The 15350-nt window shown below is 36.6% G+C and overlaps 1 protein-coding gene across 25 annotated transcripts in view; it reads right to left on the bottom strand.

The window, feature by feature from the left end:
* KIDINS220 (kinase D interacting substrate 220) overlaps positions 1-15350 on the bottom strand; it is a 114055-nt gene that overhangs the window by 89046 nt on the left and 9659 nt on the right. For 17 of the 25 annotated variants that reach the window (XM_070512645.1, XM_044771907.2, XM_070512648.1 and 14 more), the window contains exons 2-6: positions 13559-13702; positions 6989-7087; positions 5777-5875; positions 2304-2402; positions 1050-1151 (exon numbers count right to left, since the gene is read on the bottom strand). In XM_070512645.1, coding sequence (XP_070368746.1) covers positions 1050-1151; positions 2304-2402; positions 5777-5875; positions 6989-7087; positions 13559-13666 — 507 coding nt within the window. In that variant the 5' untranslated portion in view covers positions 13667-13702. Of the gene's footprint in view, positions 1-1049; positions 1152-2303; positions 2403-5776; positions 5876-6988; positions 7088-13558; positions 13703-14313; positions 14451-15350 lie in introns of those variants that run through there. The other 8 variants (XM_044771905.2, XM_070512649.1, XM_070512647.1 and 5 more) reach the window with 3 other exon arrangements.

Here is a 15350-nt window from a genome sequence, read left to right as displayed (position 1 = left end):
CCTGGGCTCATAGACTGAGTCAAACTAAAAAGTCTAGGCGGGGGCCAGCCCAGTGGCACAGCAGTTAAGTTCACACATTCTGCTTCGGCTGCCCATGGTTCCCCAGTTTGGATCCCAGGTGCGGACCTATGCACAGCTTGTCAAGCCATGGTGTGGCAGGCGTCCCACATATAAAGTACAGAAGATGGGCACGGATGTGAGCTCAGGGCCAGTCTTCCTCAGCAAAAAGAGGGGGATTGGCAGCAGATGTTAGCTCAAGGCTAATCTTCCTCAAGGAAAAAAAATGTCTGGGCTTTGTCCCAGAACTGCAGAAGCCATCAAAGCACTCCAAAAGCAAGGAAGAACAATATAATTAAATAAATGTTTATTAAATGCTTGACATAAATATTAAGGATTAAAAAATGAATAAAAGAAAATTCTTGGGAGCTTTCTGGAGTAGACAGCAATGAGCTGAGTGAAGGATGAAGAGAAGCTAAAGCTGACGGGGAGGCAAGGGCATTCCACACTATGAAAGAGCACACCCAAAGGCATGGAAGGGTTAAAAACAGATGAATTCTGGAACCTACATCATTCAATAGTCTAGCCTAGAAGGTAGTTTTGAGGTATAAACAGCAGGAGAAAGGGCAGAAAGGGAGGCAAGGCCTATCTTCATACATCAGACCAGGAATTGATCTCTTTAGGATTTTACATATAAGAGAGATAACCAAACTTGAATTTTAGAAAGATCATTCTGGTAACAATACATAGAAAGCAGAAAGGACTAAAGGTAGAAGAAGAGTTACAACAGAAAACTTCAAACAATGAAGACAGGGAATAAGCTCTATTGTCCTGAGAATAATGAATGTGCTATAAAACAATGGAAGGACACTTAGTACACAGTACCTATAAGGAAGCCATCTATGAGATGTACATCTACATAAAAGACAGTAATACACATAAATGGAAGACACGTCAGAGCAGCCTCTTAAGATCATATGAAAATACTTGTAAATTAGACACACGAGTAGACATAAAATGAACTGGAACCTGCAAAGATCCTGCTGACCTACCTTATCAGAGCAGTTGACTTTAGCACCATTTTGCAGTAAAAGATGCACTATATCTGCATGGCCTCTCCCCGCTGCCCAAATGATTGGGTAAACACTGTACTGCTGGGAGACAGGTAGGTGGGTAGGTAGGTAGACAGGAACAAAGGAAGACAGGGAGGGAGGGCACAAGGTAGGGAGGGAAAGAAAAAATCTTTTAGGTGGATATTTACAGCACACATGTGCTAAGAAAAGTACAGCCATGCGTCGCTTAGCAATGGGGATATGTTCTGAGAAAGGCGTCATCAGGCGATTTCTTCCTTGTGGGAACATCATACAGTGTACTTACTCAAACCCAGATGGTATAGCCTACTACACACCTATGCCATACAGTACTAATCTTTCAGGACTACAGTCATATATGTGGTTCATATATGTGGTCCGTTGTTGACTGAGACATTGTTATGCAGCGCATGACTGTAAAAACAAAGGGAGTAATACAAAGTAATATTTTTAAAAATCAAGTTACACACCATTCTCCACTTTAAAAACACTCACAGTACTCATAATACATAATCGGCAACCTTAAATAAATATATATTATTAACACATTTATTTTTATAGATTCAATACAAATAATGTGATTATCTAACCAACAGGCAAGACTAATAAGAGGAATGTGAAACTTTTCTTATATAATCCTTTCACTAACTTGAATAAACGGTTTCTTTTTTTTTCAGCTTTATTGAGGTATAACCAACAAATAAAATTGTAAGATATTTAAAGTGTACAATGTGACAATTTTATATACATCTACATTGTGAAAGAATTCCCCCAACAATAAAACAGTTCCTTAATCTGCAGTCCGAGATCAAGTCTGAAGCAAAGTAGTAACGCATGCACTACCATCTATAAGAATGTGTAGAAAAATGGTATGCATATTTGGCAAATGTCTCTTTTCTTTACAGAATTTTACACTAAGAATGCATACCCACAGAAAACAAGGCAAGATGACTTAGGGTTTCAAAATTTTCTTTTGAAATGCTATATAGCTATAATTAACATGCAAGCTCTAAGCATTGCCTTTTTGCTCATAAAAATTGAGAAATAGGTTGAGAAAAAAATTTGCATTGTTTTGAACTCACATTCTAAATTCTTATCTTTAATAAGATCTAGATCATCATTATTCACTATGAAGTCTAAAGTACAACCAGCCTAAAGTATTTCCTAAAAGAACTTACCACTTACATTACAAATGAATTTTTTGTTAACGCTTACCAGACCAGTAACACTTGGATTGGCACCATGAGAAAGAAGCAACTCGACCACTTCAGTACGGCCTTTATAACACGCCCACATAAGAGCTGTCCAACCTCCCTGAAAGAAAAAAAAGGAGGAAGGAGATAAAACTTTGCATTATCTCCAAGCAAAGAAAAAAGAAGCCATTAATGAAGTTCGTTCTGTGAATATTCTTTATAAAACCACTGTTTTATGAAAGCACTACTACTAAGTCTTAAATTCCCAAGCTTCTCAGAGACATACACGACAGTACATGAAATAAGTCAATTCTCTTAAGTCTGAAATGATCACTCCAAAGGTTTTACTACTTCTTGGAAACTGCAATAGGGAAGATTCATGTTGGACTTTTCCAAATTTCCAGGATTTATTTTGGCTGTTCAAAAATTTTTCTTGAGAAAATTTTCTATGTCCCTAGTTATTCTCCTCCTTGTATGAGTCTAGACTTTTTCCAGAGAGGAATTTCAGCAATCATATTCACCTCTTGCATTTAAACACATCCTATAAATCCCAGATCATTACAGTACCTCTTGCTAAAAAAGAGGACACTGAGGCAATAATCTGTAGATCATGATTTCTTGGGGTAGGCGAAGCCATCAAGTATGAATTAACAGCATGATAAGTTTCTATTTTCTAAGCTACAGGAGCAATTTTTTTCTTTGCTTTGAGCAATTTTCTCTTTAGCTATAATGCAATTCAATAAAAGAGACCAATGTAATCAAATTATACTAAGGAACAAATATTTTGTTTGCTTATTTAAAACTAGTTTTTGGACCAATTCACATTTGGTTCTGAGAATATAAATCACTTAATCCTTCTGATCCTGTTTCATCATCCCTAAAAAAGATATTAAAAAAAATACTTGCCCTAATCTGAAAAAGGCAAAACCACAGAAAGGGAAGACAGATCAGTGGTGGCCAGGGGTTGAGGAGGGAGGAGGTGTTGACTATAAAGGAGCAGCATGAGGGTACTGCTGAAGTGATGGAACTGCTCTGCATAGAACTGCGTAGTGGATATATGACATTATGCACTGGTCAAAAACTAAAGAACTGTACACCACAAAGAGTGAATTTCATTGTATGCAAATTTTTCAGAAATCAACCAGAATATGGAGAGGAAAGATAGAATACAGACTGGAACAAACGAACCTAACTATATTACAAATGAATCACAAAATTACTTAGAAGCTGACCTAGGTAACTTCGAAAAGCAAAATTTTAACTGAACACTGTAATGCTACAGACAAAAAGAACTACACACAAACACTCCACTTCGTAGATAAATCTGTTTCTCTTGGGGTATGGATTAGAAATGCTGAAACTACTTTATTCATATACTAGAGTTGAACAAATCAATAGATTGTGCAGATAAGGAGAGCCAGATGTCTCAGCATCAGAGAAGAGGTACAAATTAAGGAAACAGAAAAGGTTACAATGGATTGGGTTGGCGGTATCAACCTAGTCTCTTTTTAAAATGTATACACAAATTAGATACAGAATAGATGTATGCGTATGTAAGAGTTAGTATCCAGACACGTGTTTCCTACATCTATCCAATGAGAAGGACTGCAAGCAGTGACACCCCAGTAGCAATAAACACATCTACACCTAGATATTGGTTTCTAAATCCTATTTTCTAAAAAAGGATAGGGCATCTTGAAAGGGCACTTAAAAGTAAGTATAGAACTAGATTATAATCCAAAAAATAAAATAAATGTTTATGAGCCCATATATATCTATATCTAGATATAGACAGACAGAGAGAACTCTTCCTTACAGAAGAATTCCAATTAATAAACGTAGAGGGAATGAGGGAAACAGAAAAATCACCACTATAACACCACAGTAATAACTGCTGCATGCAAGATATACTGATGGATGCTAAAACAAATGAGTGAAAATTTAATCAAAAACAGGATATCTGTATAGTTTCAAAGTATCTTGCCAAAAATATTTAGTAATTACAAAGGGAAAAATAGTAATCTTACAGTGGTGAAATCTGACAGAGACTACCTTAACCAAGAGATCCAGGTGAACAGTGCGGTGACACATTCTGGTATCGTGTACCTAGAGGTGGCGCACTGAGAAGGGCATATCACCTCTGCGGTATTCTTCCTAGTAAAGCACAATCTCAATCTGATCATGAGAAACACCAGACACATCCAAACTGAGAGAGATTCTAAAAATAATAGACAAGTAGGCTTCAAAAGCGTCAAGGTCTTGAAAGACAAAGAAAGGCTGATGTGATTTATTTAGGCCAAATTATGGAGTTGGGCAAGTCAAGTCTTACACATACCAATATTTTAATCTGTAAAATGCCTGCCCAGAATTGTTTTAAAATCATGCCCTCGCTTTAATTTGTATAATGTCACCCTGTGCAAGAATCTATGAAATGAAACTTTACTCTTGAGAAAACTATGTCTAAATTTGCAAAATGAAAAAATTGGAACCAATTGTCTATAGCAATAGCTAGAGTTTGGTGCCCGTAAAAGGTCCTCTCAAAAAAGAATCTTCACTAGATTTCCTGAGATTATATACTGGAATTATTCCTGAGTCCCAGACAACCCCTGTCGGTTACTCTGCTCTCCTTTCACAAGTCCAAGGGACTCTGCCTTCCCTCACAAGCTCAGCCGCTAGCACCATCCACCCAATCCTTTGAAGTTAGGGTTCCTCAACACTGACTACTAAGGGAGACACAGTCCTCAGTTTCCCCAATTTTTGGTGTTTTAAAGCCAAACACAAAGACTCTTTAAATGTAAAAGGGTGTTGTGATAATTACTTGGGGGACACTTTTATAGCAATGTACTTCAATTTCTTTTCAGAAATAGGTAGGATACAAATGGTTCTGTATCTTCCTAAAAAAATAAGTACCACCCACTTCACTAAGTTTTGAGAATAAATCTAATATTAAAGAGGTAAAAAGACTACGTAAATTACAATTACAATATAACATTAAGTACAAGACGGTGGAATGCTGCAATTTCTTAAAAACTCAGACCACCCAGACTTCACAAAGCACCATCAGCAGAGCAATACGCTTTATACATCAAGGACATCAACTCCTTCCTTTCTTCCATTATGCTGAAAATTATAACTTGGAGCAACTGAAAATATTCTTTAAACTATACTATGTCCCTCTCAAAGTTCCTCAAAGGAAACAATTCTCTCAAGTTCTAAAAGCTTGGATATATTAAAGGGTAATGAGTTGTTTACAACAATATTTCAGAATTTTAAACTCTGAAATAAACTAAAAATAAAGACTAAGAATATTCTAAAAGAGATACATTATATCACCTGATCTTAAAACAATCTTGAGGGTTATTTCAATGCCTAACCCCAAATCCTAAAAACATTATTATAATCTCACCTCACACACAAAAATACAAGATTTCACATATCTATTAGTGTTGATAACACTCCAGTGAATTAATAACACAGCATAAAGAATGTACAGACCATATCCCGGTGCTCCAAGTTAGCCCCATATTTAAGCAGCTCTTCCACAACGTGCACATGCCCCTCTTTTGATGCCGATATAAGTGCAGTCCAGTTATCCTTGAATACAAAGACACAAATGTGACATTTCAAAACCAAACATAACATTCCAAAGTGAGGAAAAATAAATTCAAATTTACATACCAAATGATCATACCAAATTGACATGCTTTGACCCACTCTAAACTAACCGAAAATAACATTGAAGCATAAGCTCTGTTCAGAATTTGTCTACTTTTATTACTACAATGGTGTAGAAACGGTTTCACAACTGCTTGTTCAGTCTTTTCACTGGACTTCTAATCACATACTGTGTTTTTTAAAAAGGAGAAAAGATGACTATCAAAAACTCAAAGCTAATCCTTGTGGCTAGCAACCATTATTATAACTTTAAATTACAGAGCCTGTAATCAGATTTCAGAGCACATACACAGGCTATTAAACTAAAGTGATCTCACCTGATGCTCATATGATGAGTTTAGAAACTATGTGACAAAGAAAGCATATTCTTTATTTTTTAAGTAAAGATTACAAGTATCCTATCCTAACTTTTATGCATGAGTATAATTTAACTCAAATGATCATTCAATTAAAATCATCAATTTAAAATCATTAATTTGAATCATCAATTTTAAAAAACAAAACAGATTTAGCTGTGTGACCCTAAAAAACAATTCCTAGGAAACAGAGAAAGTAGAGGAAACGTAAGCCTCCTAGAACAGTGATTTATCCCTCAGAAGTGGAATCAGAAGGGACCATATCTTTCTGACAATTATCATAGGTAACCGTATTTATAATAGTAAGATACTATTACGAGTATCTTATATGAACATCTTATTATGAGTATTATGAGTATTTTAAGTTACTTAAAAACATGACTCACACATGGATAATTTCTAGGCAGGCACTTAATTTTATGTGTATGTGCTCCCTATTCAGACAGTGTCGTCCATATACAGAAAACACGAAGAGATGAGATCTTTCATTCAAAGTAAAAATTTCCCTTCTGTATTACACCTTTAAAAAAACTTAGCATATCATTAGGCAAAGCTGAGATAGATGTGAAAGCACAATTTGTAATCTATTACTTTTGAGTCACCTCTTAAAAACAAAGAAACAGCAAAGTTAAGGAAAAGAAAAAGAAGACAATAAGTAAATTATTTCAATATATACCAAATCTTCCAGATTGCAATTAGCTCCATTCTTAATTAACTCTTTCACTATTTCCAGATTGCCTTGTTCAGCAGCTATCATCAGTGGAGTCTGGCCACACTAGAGAACATAAAAGAAACAGAGAAGAGTCAAGGTGCTGTTCTTTAACTGAAACACCAGTTAAATATACCACACTTACATTTTCATGATGGTACGTTAAACACTGTTTAAAATATTTCTTTAATTTAGAAACACCTTTGAAATCTTTAGTTTTCAGTTTACTAATAATGTAAAAGTCAAAGAGAAAATGAAACATTGTGTTTTACCACAGCATTAGTAATCTGCTTTTGGCACTGCTATTTCATTCAAAACAAACAAACATGAATAATACTAGGCTCTGAAAAGTAATTACCACAATGTATATAAAAAACTTAGGATATCTATGGTAACTAAATTCTCTAACAATACTGTTAGAATATGATACAGAACATGGGTTGTTTGTTTTTTTTTGTCGCTGGGAAAGAGTCGCCCTGAGCTAACATCTGTTGCCCATCTTCCTCTTTTTCCCCTCAAAGCCCCAGTGCACAGTCGTATATTCCAGTTCTAAGTCCTTCTAGTTCTTCTACGTGAGCCGTCGCAACAGCATGGCAAGTGACAGACGAGTGGTGTGGTTCCTCAACCAGGAACCAAACCCAGGCCGCCAAAGCGGTGAGAGCATGAAACTTTAACCACTAGGCCATCAGGGCTGGTTCAGCTGTCCCTTATAACCTTAATTCATTAAAATAAAAGCCTCTTGTAGTTACATCAGAGTTTCCCAGCCTGTGTGGCCAGAATGAGTCACAGCAGTAAGAAACAGTGCTCCCCCCGCCTTGGGACAGCAGGGCAGGGCCCAGGCAGCTGGATCCTGGAGCGGATCCCCTCTAACAGCAAGCCTCATCTATTGCAAGCACAATACACGCATTTTCATTTTCTGCAAGTGCCACAATATGAAACACATTAGAAGTAGTGGGTTAAGAGTGACAGCACTAAAGGTGCTAAAACATGCTAAGGTATGAAAAAAGAAAAGGTATGAAAGAGGTAAGAAAAAAGCTATACCAAAATTTAAGTTCAATTAGACAAATAATTATTTAAGCACCCACTTACTGAGTGTACGTCAGTGTGCAGGAAAATATCAGTGATTTTTTTAAATGCTAATTTGACATCATTCCTCTGCTTAAAACCCTCAATGGTTTCCCAATGCTTTTTTGGATAAGAACCAAAATCCCCACCACGGCCTTCACAAGCCCTGAATGATGGAGACCACAGCAGGCCTACCTTGAAACCTATTCTCTGCCATTCCCTTCCCACCAACATACCCTCAAGCTCTTTCCCACTCTGGACCCTCAGACATTCTTCCCTGCCCCACCCAATTCACTACCGCCCACCCTTCTGCTCTGGCGTCAAACATCAACCCCTCAGTGGAGCCATGCTAACCTCCTCTACTCTTCCTTTACTAGAAGAATCCTTGTTCTAAATGCACTTTTATTTCTGTGATTATTGTGTTTTCCCTAAAGGCTCCAAACTCCATGAGGGTGGAAAACATGTCTGTTTTGTTTCTTTAATACTGTATCCCAGTGTGAGAGAGAGTGACTGCCACATAGCTACTCAAATACTCGTTGAGTAAATAAGTGAGCAAAGTCTCAAAGAACTTAAAAATCTATTAGTGGCAACATACAAACAAGCAAATAGTTATAATAATTGGCAAAATATGACGGCTGCTATTATAAGAATAAAAGAAGTTAAGTGTTAAATACAAATACTGGTTTAAACAAAGTAAAAAGTAAATTGCATTAAATACAGACATTCTTAGAAAACAATGGATACTAAATTATATGTGGGAGTCAAATGTCATTCAACCAGGGTCATTAGGGAATGAGGTATTACGCATAAATAGATTTTCCAGGTGAAAAAGTTTACCCTTTAAACATTAAACTTGATTATGACTTTTATGATACCCATTACTCTAAAAAGCAATGCACACATCGTTACTTATTAAACAGATTATCTTAAAGATTATATTTATGATTCTGAGTCATAACTACAGACATCAATTATTACACTAGGCTTGCCTCCATCGGTTCTGATGACTTTGACATACCTTCTACAACATCCTTCTCCCTTCTAATCAACTGGGATAAAAAGTGAGATATCAAAGTCATTGGTATAATATATAAATTACAGCCAATTAGCTCTGAATCCACGGTCCTAAGGATACATGAGCTTTACATCAGAGTTTTCAAAATAGTAATTCCAAAAACTTAGCAGTTTTCTGTTTAATTCTGGGGTGACAGCCACATTTCAGATAGTTCACAGAGATAGGTGCTTCTAGAGTATGAGAGAAAACATAATGTAGATGTGTATAAATACCTATAACACAAATAAGAAAGATGAAATAAGCTTGACTAACTAGAAACAAGCCAAACGAAAGACTTGAATAGTCATAACCTTCTCTTGCAGAAACTATAAGTTGTCTACTCAGTGTCCAGAGCAACAGGATTTTGTTGGGAGTAGCAGTGTGCTCAGCTGAAAAAAACCCCACACTGTTCGGCCTCACTTGCAACTGGAAATAATCCCGACACTGTTCTGGCTGGGTCTCCCAGGAAAGCTCGGTAATGTGACTATCTCAGCTGGCCTGTCCCCTTTTCCTTCTTCTTGCCCAATGTGTAGACACAATGCTGTAGCTGTATCAAGATGGCTGGTGTGCAGTAAGCAGCACACAATGAGGACTGGCCAGAGGGCAGAAGGAGCCTAGGAAGATATCCTGAAACCATCATACCAGCCTTGGAATGGCTCCTTCAGGTTGTCATTATGTGAGAAAAACAAGACCTTCATTAGATCAAGCCACTGTTCTGGGAGCTGTTACATGCGGTCCAAAGCAATTCTTAACTGATACATCTTTTGTAGCTACACTATCCAAAAAGGTAAATGATTTGCAGGAAAGGCTGAAATGAAGTTTTATTAGATTTCCAAAGATAGAAGATTAGTTACCTTATAAATTGGGCCTTATCAAAATATATCTTATTTATTCTACTAGCTCTTGCTTAACCAAGCTAGTAACTATAGTTGTGGGGATACAGAATAACTCAGGAACAGTCATGACAACTTTATTCTTCCCCCTCAAAATTAATCACTAAAGGCCCCTTCCCTACCAAACCCCCCATCCCAGCAAATCCCAAGCCCATTTCTTTCCAAAAAACACATGATCACATAACTCATATGAGCCCTGCTCTACTTATAATGACCTCAAGCCAAAACAGAACACTGTGCAACAAGTGAAGCTCCCCACAACAGGTACCATACTTTATCTCAGCTTCCCAGGAGGCTACAGTGCAAAAACGCCTCCTATTCAGCATCTTTTTGCTCTTCCCAATTCCTACATGGTCCCACTTCTATTTATTTTGGCAATTTAGACCTAAATACCCACTGCACTGTAAGGCAGTCGCCTTTGGAGGATATATACTTCTTCCAATAATTGTAGTGAAACTAAAACAGTTTGAAATTCTCCTTTGTAATTGCCTTCAAAGTCTGGTGGTAAACACATAACAAAATCCATCTTTTGAATTAGAGTCACTTCATTTTCTTAGACAGGAGAATAATGTCCAACCTCGACACTATACCCTTGTACCAAGAAGAGCTGAAAGTGATTTTTTGCTCTACTCAAAAATAAAGTAAAATAAAATCCCTTCACTACTGTGCAAAGGGCAAAGATTTGCCATCATTGAGAATATCCACAGGCCAAGAGATTTATCTAGTTTATAAATAGAGCAGAAAGAAAAGAAGGAAGGAAATTAGCATTTACTGATTGCAGCTGATTATATGCTAAGCACAGCATCAGGCAATTTTCCCCGCATCATTTTATTTTACCAATGTAATATTTAAGACACCTTTTCAAAACTGATAACCAAAACATATGAACACGACGTAATTAAATATTCTACTTTTAAGGGCAAGAAAGAAGGGAAGAAAGTCCAAGCAACTCTTTAGAATACTATAAAAATTAAGTTCTATCAGTTATAGAAGCAAAATGCTAATAAAAAGGCCTTGAGAAAGCTACTTTCTCCCCAACCTTCACAATGAGCCATAAGTGAACAACTGCAGGTTGTTTCAAATTATTACTTTAAAACTCCAATTTAAACGGATACAATATTTAACTATTAGATATAAATATCATTAATACCTATTAAATGCTACCTAATGCATGATGCCAAGTTAAGCTCTATACCAAATATGCTTCATTCTTTATGAAAATAAGATTAATATAATTTTATGCTGACTGATATGCTATTTTTCTCCTTCCAAGTAAAGATATTTTCTCAGTATTCCCAAAGAAAATAACTATGAAGTAAAACAATCTTTTTAAACTAGCATCATTTTATTATTGCAAATATGCTAATATACGCTAACAAAATCACTACATATTTCTGTACACAATTGTTATAACAATGAACAATCTCCAATTTTATCTCTTATCTTCTTATAACAATTCTTGACTATTCATAATCACAGAAGAGTATAATAACATTAACTAATCAAAATACAATTTGTTCAATATAGAAACACTGAAAATATAGGTATTATCATTAGATGAACTTATTCTTAAGACTCAAGGCAGTAGAGCATAAACAGATTATAGTCTGAAGTTAAATAGAGCAGGGTTCAAATCTGGGTTTACCAGATAAACCTTGGAAAAGAAATTGAGATTAAGTCATCTATCTGTAAACTGAGATAAATAACAGCATTATTCTTTAAAGAATTGCTACTCAAATTAAAGGAGCTAAGATATAAAGAATAATTGCCATAATACTTGCATAAATATTCGATAAAAATATTAGCTATTGTATTGTTATTGCAATAATAAAATTTTTATATCAAGATTTCCTTAATGACAGTTAACACAATGAAATTAGGTACCCTATGTCAAAAATAATAATAATAATAATAATAATAAAGTAATACTCCTTGATTCAGCAGTTTAAAAACATTTCTAATATTTGCATACCCATATTTAGAGAAGCACTATTCACGATAGCCAAGAGGAGGAAACAACCCACAAGTCCATCAGTGGATAAATGGATAAACAAAATGTGATAGGTACATACAACAGAGTATTATTCAGCTTTAAAAAGGAAGGTAATCTTGTCACATGCTACAACATGGATGAACTTAAGGACATTATGCTAAGTGAAATCAGCCAGTCACAAAAAGACAAATACTGGGACAGGCCTGGTGGCATAGTGGTTAAGTTTGTGCACTCCACTTCAGTGGCCCAGGGTTTGGATGCCGGGTGTGGACCTACACACCACTCATTAGGCCATGCTGTGACAGCATCCCACATACAAAATAGAGGAAGATTGGCAAGATGTTAGCTCAGGGACAATCTTCCTCAGGCAAAAAGAGGAAGATTGGCAACAGATGTTAGCTCAGAGCCAATCTTCCTCACCAAAAAAAAGACAAATACTGTATGATTCCACTTATATGAAGTACCTAGAGTAGTCAAATTCATAGAAACAGAAAGTACGATGGTGGTCACCAGGGGCTGTGGGAAGGGGAAATGGAAAGTTGTTGTTTAAAGGGTATGGAGCTTCACATCTGAAAATGTTCTGGAGATATTTCACAACAACACGAATTACTTAACACCACTGAACTGTATACAACTAAAAATAGTTAAGATGGTAAATTTTATGTGTTTTTTCCCACAATAAAAAAATCATAAATAAAATTCTTTACATGTCTACACACAGATACATATATGTACACACATATACACACACATACATATGTATATAACTAAATCATTCCTCATTCATCTTATCTACTGACAAAAAATTACACTATATTGAAAATATATACTTTTAAGAAGCAGGAATATTTTTCTTAAGTTTTATAAAACAAATATATACTTTGCCACTTAAAAAACTCACATAAAAAGTTTATTAGTCCCTAAAATGTTGCAGCCTGGCTGCTGCTGATGAAATAAGATCAACATTTTATTTACCTGTATTGTTGAACAGACATATCTAAGTTAATGAAAATGGTAAATATATACTTCCTTGTCTTATTAAACAGAACACATGACCTATTTAACTGTCTCTTAAAGACGTAGGGTCTTTAAAATCCCAAGGTATGTGGAATAAACAACTCGGGAAGACAGTTTCGCTCCATTAAAGAAAACATTTCAGAAAGTTCTAATTTTCTCTGGTTAGTCTATTTATAGGAAGATTGGATCTAGAAGCTCTCTAAAACTTCTTAGAAACACTTTAGACTTTAGTATTCAAATTTCTTGAATATTGATTATTTCATCTGGAAAAAAAATTCAATCCTACATCCCAACTCAATATTCAATCATTTATAAAAAAGTTGAAACGTATTCCAAAAATATGGAATCTGAAGTACTTTTAGCTATAAGAAATTACCACCAAAGGTAATATTACCGAGGGCGAGAACTATATATTTCTTACTTACTCACCTTTATCCTTAGCACAGTACCTTATACATAGTAAGTAGTCAACAAATATTTGTGAAAAGAATTTAATTTTAGAAACTTGATCTTACCTCATTTCTCTCATCTACATCTTTGCATTTTTCAAGAAGAGCTTTCAGAGCAGGAATGTTTTCTTCTTCTACATAATTTATTACACTCTGTGATATCAGAACTGACATTTTCACAGACAGCTGTAATTAGCTTTATTCCAATACCTGTTAAAACCAGATTAGATAAAATACACATAATTTGTGATTAGAAAAAAACTAAATTACTACTAACTATATTATCATTCTTAACCTTAACCTTGTACAAATGCACCTCCACCGGCAGCAGTGAAAACAAGGCCCCAGAGCTCAGCCGTCAAAATGCCCATCTCTCTCTTCCCAAGACGCACCTGAACCCCAAACTCCAGATCCATGCCCCGAAGCCTCCTCCACATCACCACCATAAACGAAAGAAGGTGCTCCACTGCTCCTCCCGCTGTCTTCCCCACTCCAGCCAATGGCAGCTCCAGCTCCACTCTTCCACGGCCAAAGCCTTGGAATTATCCATGACTTATCTCGTCCACTTACACTCTACATTCAGTTTATTAGCAAATCCTTTTGATTCTACCTATAAAATATATTTCATATCTGATTACTACTCACCATCTCATCACAATACCCTGGCCCAAGCCACTGCGACTCCTCACCTAAATCCTAACTGCTCTTCCTACTTCCATTCTGCCTTCCCCCGAGTCTGTCCTCCACGAGGCAACCACAGTGATCTTTTGAAACATAAGTTGGACCAGAGCTTCTTAAACCATAACATGCATCAGAATCACCTGGACAGCTTGTAAAACACAGATGCCTGGAGCCTCCCCTCAGAGATTCTGACAGCAGGTCTGCGTGCAGGCCCTAAGTCTGCGTCTTTAACAAGCTCCTGGGCACTGCGGCTGGAAGACCAGCGCCTTGCGCAGTACTGAGTCAGATTACAGCCTTCCTTGCTCGGAGCTCTCCAACGGCTTCTCAAAGCACTCAAGGTAAAATGAGATGTTTATCTTGGCCTACATGACTCTAAGTGACAAGGTTACTCCTCTGACCTAAGCTCCTACTACTCCCCCTCACCCACTTCACTGCCTGAACACGCCCAGCACTGCGCCACCTCAGGACCTCTGCACTAGCTTTGCTGTCTGCCTAAATTTCAGCACCACCCCCCCCCCCACGCACATGGGTCACTCCCTCACTTCCTCAGTCACCTTACGAGGAAAGTCTAACCTGACCATGTCAACCTCACACACACACGCACAGCGGTCCCCGCACTCTCACCTCCTCACCCCGCTTTATGTTCTCCATGGTGCTCGCCACCACTGAAATACAACATATTGTGCGTTTCTTGTCCATCTACCACAACTAGAAAGTAAGTTCCAAAAGAGAAGGAACTTTGTGTAATTCAATTGGACATCCAAATGAAATAAACAAACAAACCTTAACTCATACCTTGCACCAAATACACACACTAATCCAAAACTGACCTAAATGTAATATCTAAAAGCACAAACTTCTAGAAGAAAGCATGGACTATTTTGGACTAAGCAAAGATTCCTCTGATATAACACTAAAAGCATGGTCCTTAAAAAAAGAAAACTGATAAATGAGAGTTGATCAAAATTAAAAATTTTTGTTCTGTTAAGAGAATAAAACTGCTTGGGACCGGTGACTCCTTTTTCCTTACATCTTCCCCACTCTTGAACAGGAAGGTCTATAGCTGATGATCCTACGCCTGTTCACTCGTTGTACTTTATAGTACATAACATTTTCTTGCGTTTCATAGGTTCAGAGACGGATAGGAATCATGCCTCAGAATGGACTATACATAGAG

The sequence above is a fragment of the Equus asinus genome, chromosome 6 (genome assembly GCF_041296235.1).
Source record: "Equus asinus isolate D_3611 breed Donkey chromosome 6, EquAss-T2T_v2, whole genome shotgun sequence".
Lineage (NCBI taxonomy): Eukaryota > Metazoa > Chordata > Mammalia > Perissodactyla > Equidae > Equus > Equus asinus.
Note: the sequence above shows the minus strand (reverse complement) of the source record. Positions and strands in the feature narration are given on the sequence as shown.